The following is a 14,101-nucleotide window of genomic DNA, read 5'->3' on the forward strand; positions in this document are numbered from 1 at the left end:
TTGCTTGAGATGGCCCACCAAGGCCATATCAAGTGACCTCCATAGATCAGCAACCTTCTGCCTCCCCACCTCGTGAGGAACCACAGGGAAACCACCTCGTAGGAGCACCAGAATAGGTAAACAAGCACAGAGGCCAGGCACTAAAGGGTTGCACTTGGGGCATTTCCGCAATCCCTCCTTCGTCCTCTTCTTCGAGATTCAGCAGGTGGGTCCTGCCTTGCTTGCTACTGATGATTTTCCTCCTGGTGTGGCAGCTTCAATGGCAATCCCAGCAACATTCCCATATTTCCAAATACTACTGCAGTCAATGTAGCTGCAGCCAAAAATCAGCTCTCCAACAGCTCTGTGCTCTCAAAAATTGCCAAAACTCAGCCAAAACAGCCAGAAAATGGCTCCAAAAATCCTAGCTGCCCCAGTGTCATAGGCCCAACCATCTTCAGCTGCTTCATCAATGACCTTCCCTCCATCATAAGGTCAGAAATGGGGATGTTTGCTGATGATTGCACAGTGTTCAGTTCCATTCGTAACCCCTCAATAATGAAGCAGTCCGAGCCCGCATGCAGCAAGACCTGGACAACATACAGGCTTGAGCTCATAAGTGGCAAGTAACATTCACGCCAAGTAAGTGCCAGGCAATGACCATCTCCAACAAGAGACAGTCTAACCACCTCCCCTTGACATTCAACGCCATTACCATCGCCGAATCCCCCACCATCAACATCCTGGGGGTCACCATTGGCCAGAAACTTAACTGGACCAGTCATATAAATACTGTGGCTACGAGAGCAGGTCAGAGGCTGGGTATTCTGCGGTGAGTGACTCACCTCCTGACTCCCCAAAGCCTTTCCACCATCGACAAGGCACAAGTCAGGAGCGTGATGGAATACTCTCCACTTGCCTGGATGAGTGCAGCTCCAACAACGCTCAAGAAGCTCGACACCATCCAGGACAAAGCAGCCCGTTTGATTGGCACCCCATCCACCACCCTAAACATTCACTCCCTTCACCACCGGCGCACAGTGGCTGCAGTGTGTACCATCCACAGGATGCACTGCAGCAACTCGCCAAGGCTTCTTCGACAGCATCTCCCAAACCTGTGACCTCTACCATCTAGAAGGACAAGGGCAGCAGGCACAAGGGAACAACACCACCTGCACCTTCTCCTTCAAGTCACACACCATCCCGACTTGGAAATATATCGCCATTCCTTCATCGTTGCTGGGTCAAAATCCTGAAACTCCCTTCCTAACAGCACTGTGGGAGAACCGTCACCACACGGACTGCAGCGGTTCAAGAAGGCGGCTCACCACCACCTTCTCAATGGCAATTAGGGATGGGCAATAAATGCCGGCTTCGCCAGCGACGCCCACATTCCCGTGAACGAATAAAAAAAAGGCTAACTTTAAGTGAAGATGCATTTAAATATCGCTGCTTCAGCCTGCTTCCTGAGTATTCCCACAACATTTTGCTGGGCAGGCTTAAGAATGAGGGAATCAGACTCCTCCAAGCACCAATTTCCCAAAAGGGTCCTAATTCAAGCGCAGAACCCCTATTTACATATTCTAATCAGCCCAGCGTTCATTTCAGGCTGCCACCAGGGATGCCTATGGAGTGCCCAAACCAATGTGGCAGCCGCTGCATTTCGGGTGCACTTCCGGTACGGGTGTCCCACCGCAGAATTGGAAGGTTTAACGTCCATTTTATGCCTGAAAAACCAGCTAACGCAATCAAATTTCTACCCAGTCATTAACCTACTGGAAATAAATGCTCAGAAAATTAAATCCCTTCTTGTAATTCCATCTAATGTGTGTATAATATAGAATTGAGACTAAGCCCATAGTGAAATCTCCAGCATAAACAGGATATGAATGCGCATAACTCATTTGCCCTGCTTTGATTTTGTCACATAAACTCATTTCAATGCAAAATGCTGTATAATAATGCAAACAAAGCATAATAAAAAAGATATAATCCACCTCCCCAGATCCAGGATAGAACCTAGCCTGTGGGAGGATCTCTTATTAGAACTGTTAATGGTGATAAATGAAATAATGTTTGACATTCTTAATTTGGTTTTTAGTAGACTTCAGTCAATGTTATAAAGCTGCCCAAATTTGTCTCTGTAGTCAGAAACCTCTTCTTCCTGAACTACATGATGCTGGAAGGTTGGTACTTAGATTGTTATGATAATTCAGCGATGTCTAAAATTTTTGATCAAGATTTTACACCATGCATCATGCCGCAATGATTGCCTATGCTACTGAAATTACAGACCAAAATGTTCTCCAGCACTGTTTACCTTCAATTTATCAGGCTATAATAATTTGAAAAGCTGACTGGAGTCTGACATTGAGAAAGACCTAATGTAATACAAGAAAGTGTATCACCTTTCCATTGGTTGTAACTGCCGCAAACACAGTTGAAGAGTATGGTGACCAGGTAACATCTCCAACTGGTGAATTAAGATCAAAAGTGAACATTGGGTTCCTGAAATAGAACACACATCAACAGTGATTAAAGTAATTTTAACATATATTAAAGCACTTATTGGTTTCTTGGGTAGGTTCAATTCTTGGAACAGCTTGTTTCTAGCACTCTTCTTCAGCGGATCCGTCATTGGTACATTACTGCAATGAAGTTTTGTACAAGTGAGTTTTTAAAACTTCATTTATATTTATTGTAGTGGAACAGAGAATGTGTGACATACTGTGATAAATACATTCTGTTGAATTTGTGTAAATGGGATTGATTACTCTTTGATTACAAGCAGTAGAAACAAAAAAGTAAAACATAAATAGCTGTGTTTTGTAGAAAATTGGTTTCCATTGCAGTAACTGTACACAGCAGGATATATATTTCAGTTGTTAGTTCAAATTTATTCTATTTTGTCACATTTACAATACATTTGCAGTTTTATCCAACATTCTCATTGTGTGTGTGTGTGGGGGGGGGGTTTAAAATATAAAACATGAATATTGCTATATTTTAGATTATTAAATGACATGGCAAAATTAAATTTACCTCACTGTTTCACATTTAATACAGAAATAATATGAATTTTCTTGTTTCTTTTCCACTTTTATACAAGTCATGATTTTTCTCTAAATTGGAACACATTTTGGCTGTTTCTGGGCAGGTGGGAGTGCAGGACGTGCTAGGGAGCCATTCTTCTATCCACTGGAAATGAAGGTGGATGTTACCACCTTTGGATGGGTGTATGCAAATTGTAAGGAAGTGATTGGAAGGCTTCTTCTGACAGATTTCCCATCGTGGCAGCCAGAGTTGGGGGGGGGGGGGGGGGTTAAACTTTAAAGGGCTATCTTGTCTAGTTCATTAGGGAATGCAGAAGACTAGAATAATATTTTTAAATAGCTTTTTGCTTCAGCTCGTACCGCCTGCCACACCACACTGCAGCAAGTGGCATCACAATTCGAATTAGTCGGACCCTGAAAAATGAGCCAGGTCAGAGTGGTGATGCTCTAGCGGGCGGAAGTCCCATCCCAAAGATTTTTCAGTCGGAACCCTGCCATAAATGGAAGATCTAGGCAAACATGTAAACATCATAAGGTAATAAGAAAACCAGCTAGGTCAGTTGCTAAGCATAAGTTTCAGTTCTCAAATGTTTTTGCTTTAATTTGCTGGGTTGTGATTAGGACGAGGAATCCTGGCTGATTTTTCCACTCCCTATTCCCATGAACTGAGGTTAACTGCAGCACCTCCAATACCATTCACTTGAGAACAGCTAACTCAGCAAAAATCTCGGAACCCTGGAACCTTCGTTGTCTGTATTGTTTGTTGCTTTATTATTACCAGGGCTGTCAAAGCTGAAGAAACATTAGTAGTGAAATTTATGATTACAAGGAGCGAGATAGATTGCAAATCCTAAGAGTGACATTTGTGTACAAAATTATGAGGGGCCCAGATAGAGTAGACAGGAAGTACCTGTTTCCCCTAGCGGAGAGTTCAAGAACTAGAGGACATAGATTTAAGCTGATTGGTGGAAGGATTAGAGGGGACATGAGGAAAAACTCTTTTACCCAGAGGGTGGTGGGTTTATGGAATTCACTGCCCAAATTGGTGGTAAAGACAGGGGCCCTCAACTCTTTTAAAAAGTACCTGGACCTGCACCTAAAGTGCTGTCAGCTGCAGGGCTACGGACCGGGTGCTGGAAGATGGGAATGGAATGGGCACCTGGCTATTCTTCGAGTCGGTGTGGACATGATGGGCCGAATGGCTCCCTTCTGTGCTGTATCTTTTCTATGGTTCTTTGGTTCTCTGGTTTCATTTTTGAAACAAACTGATTGAGGGTCACTCCTAATGAGTGAGACCAGGCATGTCAATGTATTATATGTTGCATTTGCCCAACAATACAACAAGACACTCTCCTTCTCAACTTTCACTTACTTTAAATTGTGATCCCAAATTTTCACTGTCCAATCAGAACTACAGGAAATGAAGATGTCTGGATGGAAGGTATTCCAGTGTAAGGCATCCACTGCCATATGATGGGCATCATAAGTAGCCAGAAACTCACTTGAATAGGCTTTGGAGCACTAAAGAATACAACAATAATAAAATTATTTAGCACATTAGGATAATATACACAAAGTGTATAAGAGTAAAACTTGAGCAGTTATTAGCCTCAACTTTGAAGTATTTGATGCCTTGTAACATGGTTCAGACAACATATAACTCTGTACAATTTCTTATCATTTTTGTGTTCCGTTAACTGTTCTCTATTTCTCTTGGTGTGGATGTCATAGGAACATAGGAATGTAATGGACCAGAAAACATCATTGCACTCCATTTAGCTGGTGCCACTAGTAATGAATGGTTCCCATTTGTGTACCATATGATTTGTCCAGAAATGGCACTGGGATTCATACTTCTGATTGCTAAAGCTATAGGGGGTTAAATTGGTTAACCCCCAAAACTGGGCGTGGGTATAGTGGTGCGCGATCAACCCGCGGCCGGTGGTTTTGATGCAGGCAGCACGTGAGATTCGTGCTGCCTCCTCACTTAACTGATTGTACCGCGTGGCTGGAGCATTGAGTGCCAAAATTGTATCTATCCCTTTAAATCAGCATTGTACACTGATCTAACACAGATTCTCCCTACTTTACATGCTGCTGGCATTCGTTATCTGCGCCTGCGCGAACCCCTTTACCAAGATGGTGTCCGGCGCATGTCACGCTAGAAGCGCGCATTCTGTACGCCATTTTGGGACCTCAGGGGACCCTGCAGTGCCTGAAAAACAGGCGCAACACGGCTGAATTTCTAGCCCATATTTTCTGTGAATCATACTGGCTCTTCCCATGGTGACGAGTACAATATGAGGAAATCAACTGCTGCCTGTAACACTAAATGGATAGCACTGGTGAAATTCATGCAAGATGTAAAGGGCTTCATTGTAAATAAGGTGAATAAGACAAGTTCCTATTCAGCTGAATTTTGACTACAATTCTCAAGGTTATGGATTAGGGACTGAGTAATGTGCTTTGGATCATTAAAAACTAATGAGCAGGAAGAACCTTGAGGGCAATGGGGTCAGGTCTGTTGTCTGGGTACTAACGAAAAGGAAAGAAGTATAATAATTATTTTGCGTCTTGTCCTTTGTCAACTAATTAACATCTAGCAATCATAAGCCCCAATTTTAACCTGCGGCACGAGTGCGACATAGGGTGAGGGGGCGGCCCGAGTGATTTTAACCCCTGGGCCTCATTATCATTTGAGTGATGGGCTGCTCTCCCAATCAGGTCAGGAGTCAGGCAGTCCGCCCACCTGGTGAGTTCAATTTCCAGTGTGACTACCTACTTTGATTTTTGACTGTCCAATTTGGAAGGTTGTGTTTGGAGTTGATGTGAACAGAAGGTCTTCCCCCACTTTTCAGATCCCTCGCTGGAGGTACCAATAGAGGAGATGAGGACTAGGAAGGAGGTCCTCTTCCCCACAAGACACAGAAGCATCCCCAGGACCACAGTTCTGTGGGACTGGACAAAGGTAGTTAACAGGATCAATGCCACCAGCATCAACCCCAGGACATGTTCAAAGTCCTCACAAGAGCAGCAACGGTGAGTACATCTTTTCATCTCTCCACCATTCTCAGCAGCACATCATAACATTCTTTTCACACCATCTCCACCACTCAACAATTCCCTCCTCTCCATTGCATCCTTCAACACACAAAGGCACAACGCAGCACCTCTCTATCATTTCAAAAACACCTTTTCTTTTCCTGTCTATACACCACACACTAACACGATTTTCTTCTCACACATCCCACCACTTGCACAACCATCAACTTCTCCCACCATTGCTTCCTCACTTCACATTACATACATTTCCCTTCATATTCATCATCTCCCATCCTCATACCATCTAGCTTTTTTCCACATCTCAACACATCTACTATATGCACTAGACTACACATCATTTACTTTTTCAACAGCCCCTCACTAACTCTCATTCTCTCTTTTGGCAGGACAAAACAATCTATAATGTGAAGGACAGGCACAAGATTGGTGGCGAAGTACCAAATTATTGCCCTCAGCCAGGCAAAGCTAAAAACCCTGGAGCTCAGTGGTCCAGGTAGAGCAATGATCATCAGGGTAGGCAAGGCTGACGGCCTACCTCGGCAGGATGTCTGCATTTTATTTGTACCCCTTCATTCACCTCAGCAAATAAGCAGCAAGCTTTAGAACTTCAAGTTGTATTCTCAAGACTGTCTCCTCCGAAAGTCCAGTTTTTATGTGCCATCCTAACTCTTGTCTCTTTTTTCTTTCCTCTAGGTCTTTCTCAGCATCAAGAGCCTCGTGAAGAAGAGACCTTGGAGGAGAAGGAGGGATGCCCTTCATTCTTCTGCTGCTTCCCTGCCTTCCCTTAATCTTCCTTGTCCGAAGAGGAACATTTGCTGTGCCTCCTCAAAATGCAGACCTCTCTTTAATGTGAGGTTGTGTAAGATGCAGCACAGCAGGATAATGTGGGTGACTCTTTGTGGGGTATATTGAAGGGAGACCTCCAAACCTGTCGAAACACCTGCACCTCTACTGCAACATCCCTGTGGTGTCCTCTGGCCTTGATTATGCATGTGTTACTCAGGCATGGAGAGGGGTCATCAGCCAAGTATGTGGGGGTATTCCTTACCCCTAACCCCCATCAGCCATCATACCAGGTTCCTAGGAGGGTCGAATATTAGGGGATAGACAGTTTTGCATAATGAATATGCTACAAAAGTCTGAATGTAATGCATAACAGTTTAAATAACCCAAGAAGTAACCAAAATAATGTCCTACAGAATGTATGGTAACTGGCTTTAAAACAATTTATGATGGAGACTGAATTGTTCATTCACTTTTCAGATTTCTCTCTTCCAATGAAAGGTTAATATATGACTTACAGCAACAGAATTTCTCTCACCAAAAGGATCACTGTTAAACTGTCAAGACAAACCCTTTTAAGTTTGAACCGAAAAGACAGTGTGCATAGTAACTTAAAGCTAATCAAAAGGATTTTCATAGTCTTTGTGCAGTTTTTTTATTCTGGTAACTTCCAAACCCACAATCTGCCCCCTCCATTACATTCCACAACATTATATCAAGTGTATCCTATAGCTGCAGCTACAATGAAATAAAACCTTTTTCTAATGGACTTCACTTATCCACACACCAAAGCTCTGAGTTTTTTAAGCATGCATATTTTTTGCCATGCTGAGTTTAGGTCATTGCAGGCACACAGCAGTGTGGAAAAAGCAGAACAGCAAAATTATTTTATTTAGAACTAATCTACACAATTCTCTCTGAGAAAACCACAATGGCGCTATTCCAGTATGGTGCCAGGTTTCACTGGCATCTCTAGCACTCAACGCAACTTGCGTGATCCTGAGTGAAAAAACTTCAATATAAGATCTTGACTTTTGGACATTTATGAGGCCTCCACCTGTCTGCTGCAAGTGCAAGGGCCTCACATGCCTCCCGAAACCCAGGAGTTAAAATCGCAGCCTGTGAGAGTGCACTTTGAATGCTCACGTAAGAACGCTTCGCGATTTTAATTCCTTGCAGGCACCGTTCTCGTCGGTTGCCGGGAGGGATGAAAATTGGGGCTGTAGTTTCTGAAGCATGCCTGCTCGTTGAATAATGCCTTAGAAAGGATCCATGACCATTTGAATTGGTCATTAGTGATCCTGTACTGTAAGTGGGATTGGCTTATCAGGTCTTTCTTTTTCCCACCTCTAATTACGTTTCGAAAATTCAGAAGCTTTCAGGAAATGAGAGGATTTCCAAAAAGGTTCTTACAAGTTTCCAAGAAAATGTTAGGAAGTCCTCTGGAAAGTTAAAAGAAGTTGTAAAGAACTTTTGAAGTATTTCTCCTAAAGAAGAGAAATCATTAGGAGTAGTTATTAAGTTATTAAGAAATGTTGAGAGTTTAATTGAACTGAAATAAAACTTGTAAAGTGTATCATAGGTGTTAGTTGATACCTTGAGTGTCTGAACCCAGAGAGTAAAGTAACAATATATAGTACAGACAGAGAACATATTTGCAAAGTTCGTTAAGCCAGGATGGGAAGATGATGATGACAATCAATGGTGAGTTGCCACAGGTGTTTCCAAAGGAGGGGTCAAGCATCCCAGAGAAAGGCAGAAATACTCAATGCTACTAAAAGGCTAAGATTGTATATTTTATGTTCATAATTCAGAGAAATAGCCAGATGTTGGAAACCAGTCAGTGAATATAAACTATAAACCTAACCTTGCTAAGCCAAACTACAATCTTTTGTTTTATTCATTCTTGGGATGTGACTGTCGCTGGCAAGACCAGCATTTATTGCCCATCCTTAGTTGCCCTGAGGTGGTGATGGTGGGCCTCCTAGCAGTTTGGTACAACTGAGTGGCTTGCTAGGCCACTTCAGAGGGCAGTGGTAGGGTAGTCAGAAAAAAGAACACTGACTTGCATGATGCTGATCAGAAATGAGCCTTTCCTATTAATGTTAATGTGATTGACCAAAGGAGCACATATGGCCATATGGACACAATCTATGACTCCTTGGAAAATTGTAGTACTGTGTGCCAGTTGCTGAAGGAATGATTTGATTGAGCAAGCAATGCATCTATGACTTGCTTTATGCATCAGTGCACAGCCGATTAACTAATGTCACTGATATCCCCAGTAGTAGCCTGGAATGACCCTGCTGCACAAGAATTAGCAGCCATGGACGGTGTGGTACCTACAGTGGAGCAACTAGTTTCAGAGTGTGGCATAATTCACTGATAACTTCCATTGTGGAGCACAGACTCTACAAACACTACTGATTTTTGGGGCGCTTCTGCCCCTTTAATTGCCTGGCTGCTTCTTCTGATGTCACAGCAGCAGTCCTGCTGCAGCACAACTGTGAGTTGGTGGAGGGAGTCCTACTGGGAGATGGCCATGCATCAGTGTTGAAACCCAACTCAGGAAATTGGGTCAGGGTTCTGGTGGTGTCTATGGGGCGTACAGAAGTCCCACCCTGCTAGAGGAGAATCCAGGCCCATGAGTAAGATGGGGCATCAATAAAACAAGTGCACCCAACTCATCACCAGCAGACTACTCTACAAAGCATTTTTGTCCTGTCATTCTATAACAGAGAATTTAAAATAATTCAATAGAAAAACAACTATGAATTAATTTCAAGGAACATGCTATTTTAGATCTAGTATTGTGCAATGAGACAGGATTAATTATATCTTATAATAAAGGATCCTCTGGGGAAGAGTGATCATAATATGATGGAATTTCATATTGAGTTTGAGCGTGATGTAATTAAGTCCGAAACTAGAGTCTTAAATTTAAACAAGGCCAATTATGTCGGTCTGAAGGGCAAACTGGCTAAGGTATACTGGGAAATTAGATAAGCAATGGCAAACATTTAAAGAAATAATTCATAATTTCCAATGAATATATATACTCTTGAATAATAAAAATTCCATAGGAAAAGTGATCCAACTGTGGCTAACTAGAGTAGTTAAGGATAGTATTAGATTAAAAGAAAAGGCTTACAGTGTTGCCAAAAAGAGAAGCAAGCCTGAGGATTAGGAAGGTTTTAGAAATCAGCAAAGGATAACCAGGAAATTGATAAAGAAGGAGACAATTGAATATGAAAGTAAACTAGCAAGAAATATAAAAAGAGATTGTAAGAGCTTCTACAAGTATATAAAAAGGAAGAGATTAGCGAAAGTAAGCATTGGTCCCTTAGAGGCAGAGACAGGAGAAATTATAATGGGGAATAAGGAAATGGCAGAGACGATGAACAAAAATTTTGTATCTGTCTTCACAGTAGAATAATCAAAAACATACTGGAAATTGTGGGGAACCAAGGGTCTAATGAGAGGGAGGAACTTAAAGTAATTAATGGGACTAAAAGCCAACAAGTCCCCTGGACCTGATGGCATACATCCTAGGGTTTTAAAAGAGGTGGCTGCAGAGATAGTGGATACATTGGTTTTGATCTTCCAGAATTCCCTAGATTCTATAACAGTCCCCGTGGATTGGAAGGTAGCAAATGTAACCCCGCTATTCAAAAAAGGAGGGAGAGAGAAAACAGGGAACAAGTTAGCCTGAGATCAGTAATAGGGAAAATGCTAGAATCTATTATTAAGGACATAGTAACAGGGCACTTAGAAAATCATAATATGATTAGGCAGAGTCAGCACGATTTTATGAAAGGGAAATTGTGTTTGACCAATCTATTAGAGTGTTTTGAGGGTGTAACTAGCAGGGTAGATAAGGGGGAACCAGTGGGTGTAGGATATTTAGATTTTCAAAAGGCATTCGATAAGGTGCCACACAAGAGGTTTTTACACAAGATTAGGGCTCTTGGAATTGGGAGTAATATATTAGCATGGATTGAGGATTGGTCAACGGACAGAAAACAGACTAGGAATAAACAAGTCATTTTCGAGTTGGTAGGTTGTAATTAGTGGGGTGCCACAGGGATCGGTGATTGTAAATAACTGAGGCCCAATCTATATTACTGACTTAGATGAAGGGACTGATTGTAAGGAATCCAAGTTTGCTGACGATACAAAGCTAGATGGGAAAGTAAGCTGTGAGGAGGACGCAAAGGGATATGGCAGGTTAAGTGAGTGGGCAAGGATGTGGCAGATGGAGTATAATGTAGAGAAATGTGAGGTTATTCACTGGTAGGAAAAATAGAAAAAAACTGAATTTTTTAAAATGGTGAGAAACTATTAAGTGTAGGTGTTCAGAGGAATTTGGGTGTCCTTGTACATGAAACACAGAAAGTTAGCATGCAGGTACATCAAGCATTAGGCAAATTATATGTTGGCCTTTATTACAAATGGGTTGGAGTATAAGAGAAAGGAAGTCTTGCTGCAATTGTACAGGGCTTTGATGAGACCAAACCTGGAGTACTGTGTACAGTTTTGGTCTCCTTACCTAAGGAAGATACACTTGCCTTAGAGGCAGTATAACAAAGGTTCACTAGATTGATTCCTGGGTTGAGAGGGTTGCCCTATGAAGAAAGATTGAGTAGAATGGGCATATACTCTCTGGAGTTTAGAAGAATGAGAGGTGATCTCATTGAAACATATAAGATTCTAAGAGGGCTGGAAAGGGTAGGTGCTGAGAGGATGTTTCCCCTGGCTGGAGAGTGTAGAACTAGGGGAAATAGTCTCAGGATAAGGGGTCGGACATTTAGGATTCTCATAAGGAAGACTTTCTTCACACAGAAGGTTGTGAATCTTTGGAATTCTGTACCCCAGAGGTCTGTGGATGCTCAGTCGTTGAGTATATTCAAGATGCTGAGCCAAAGAAGGAAAGATTGAAGGGATTACCAAAAGCTTGGTCAAAAATGTAGGTGTTAACGAGGGTCTTAAAGGAACAGAGGGAAACAGACATGCGAAGGGGTTAAGGGCAGGCAGTCCAGAGCGCGAGGCCTGAGCACAGCCGCCATGAAAAGAGAGGGGATGTGCAAGACTTCGGAGTCAAAGGAAGGGAAAATTTGGTGGCTGGAGTTGTAGGGTTGGAGGTGTTAACAGAGATTGGTAAGGAGAAGGCTATGGAAGAACTTAAACACAAGATGGGAATTTTAAATTTGAGATGTTAGGAGACTGGAAGCTAATGTACGCCACTGAGGACTGACGGGCAGGACGTGGTGCAGGATAGAATAAGGGCAGCAGAATTTTGAACGAGCTTAAGTTAATGCATGGTGGGGGAAGGAAGCCTGGCCAGGATACCACTGGAGTAATTGAGTCTCAATGGTGACAGATGTATGAGTGAGGGTTTTAGCAACAGATGGGCTGAGGTGGAGGCAGAGGCAGGAGATGTTACAGAGGTGGAAGTAGGTAGTTTTTGTGATGGAGAGGATATGGGATCAGAACCTCAGCATGGGGTTGAACAGGACAGTGAGGTGTATACAGTCTGGTTCAGCCTTAGACTGTGGCTAGGGAGGTAGATGGGGTCAGTGGCTAGGATGTGGAGTTGGTGCTAAGGTGTTGAAGACAATGGTTTAAGTCTTCCCAATGCTTAGGTGGAGGAAATCACAGTTCATCCCAGATTAGATGTCAGGCATTTTTACCTTCAAGTATTTACCCAATTCCATTTTGAAAGTTACGACTGAATCTGCTTCTATCACTTTCAGGTAGTGCATTCCAGATCATTACAACTCGCCTCTGGCTCTTTTGCCGATCACCTTAAATCTGTGTCCTCTGGTTCATGATTTTGAACACCTCTATCAAATTTCCCCTTAACCTTCTCTGTTCTAAGGAGAACAACCCAACTTCTCCAATCTCTCCACATAACTGAAGTCCCTCGTCCCTGGTACCATTCTAGTAAATCTCTTCTGCACCCTCTCTAAGGCCTTGACATCCTTCCTAAAGTGTGGTGCCCAGAATTGAACACAATACTCTAGCTAAGGCCTAACCAGTGTTCTATAAAGGTTTAGCATAACTTCCTTGCTTTTGTACTCTATGAGCTCGATTTTCGCACCCGCGATCGGGTGCGTTCGTGGCGGGGGGGGGGGGGGGGCTAAGAAAATCCGGGATTCCCGGGGCGGGTCCGGAGCCCGGCTCCAACCCGCCCACGTCCGGGTTGCCCAGTGACGGGCTCACATGCGCGCGCAGCCCCCGCATGTGGGACTCCCGCCGGCAATTAAACAGGTACTTCAGGTTGTTTACAGACCTGATTGACCTGATATTTTAGGAGGGATGGGATTTTGAAATGAACTGAGACTGTTTCCCGTACTGGGGGAAACACTCCCAGTTCAAATGGACGTGTTGCAGCCATCAGCCAGTGGCAGCTGCATAGGTCCATTTGACAGGTGGGGGAGGGGAGACCCTCACTCATTGCAGGAGGCCACTCTGTTAGGAGGAGGGTGGTGGAGGCCAAACTTTGTCCAAAGTGACAATCAAATGCATAAACTTGCACACTTACCCCTGTGTCCAGACACATTTACCTACCTTGCGGACCCCCTCAAACTTACGGATGGGGGCTGCCGTAGCTGCAGTCATGACCTCCTCGGAGAGCGAACAGCATCACCAGCCTCAACGGCCACGCCGTCCACATCGGACACTTGGAGCTCCACAATACAGTGCTGTGACACATCCACCTGCACAGCAGGAGGGAGGGCAACCGCAGAGAGAGATGCGTCGCAGAGGGCACTACCCTCGCCACAGGGTCTACAGACCAAGGTTCAGCTTCCTGGACCTCTCTGAGCAGCAGTGCACATGGAGGCTCAGAGTCACTCAACATGTAGTCGTGGACATCTGCAGCCTCCTTCATGTCGAGCTGCTCCCGGCTGGCCCGAGCACCATCTTACCTGTCGCTGTCAAAGTCACCACTGCCCTCAACAACTTCTCCTCCGCATCCTTCCAGGGTGCCACCGGGGGCATCGCCGGCGTCTCTCAGGCGTCTGCACAAAAGAGCCCTGCAAATACACCTACACCCACTTTGCAGTGACATAATGGGTGGCATCAAGTGTTCGTGTTCATGGTGAACCCCATGAAAGGGACCTATTCCACAAGCCAGTCAAGAATGGGCAAGATGTGGCAGTAGTGGTGATAATAATAATATTTATTGTGCATGTGCAAGAAAACAAATATAAATGAAAAAC

General features: G+C 43.7%; 1 protein-coding gene across 1 annotated transcript in view; it reads right to left on the minus strand.

The window, feature by feature from the left end:
• The window catches only part of dnai1.2 (dynein, axonemal, intermediate chain 1, paralog 2), a 240,567-nt gene that overhangs the window by 65,265 nt on the left and 161,201 nt on the right, over positions 1-14,101 (minus strand). The window contains exons 17-18 of the mRNA XM_067991157.1: positions 4,405-4,553; positions 2,388-2,487 (exon numbers count right to left, since the gene is read on the minus strand). Coding sequence (XP_067847258.1) covers positions 2,388-2,487; positions 4,405-4,553 — 249 coding nt within the window. The remainder of the gene's footprint in view (positions 1-2,387; positions 2,488-4,404; positions 4,554-14,101) is intronic.

This window comes from Heptranchias perlo, chromosome 1 (genome assembly GCF_035084215.1).
Source record: "Heptranchias perlo isolate sHepPer1 chromosome 1, sHepPer1.hap1, whole genome shotgun sequence".
Taxonomy (NCBI): domain Eukaryota; kingdom Metazoa; phylum Chordata; class Chondrichthyes; order Hexanchiformes; family Hexanchidae; genus Heptranchias; species Heptranchias perlo.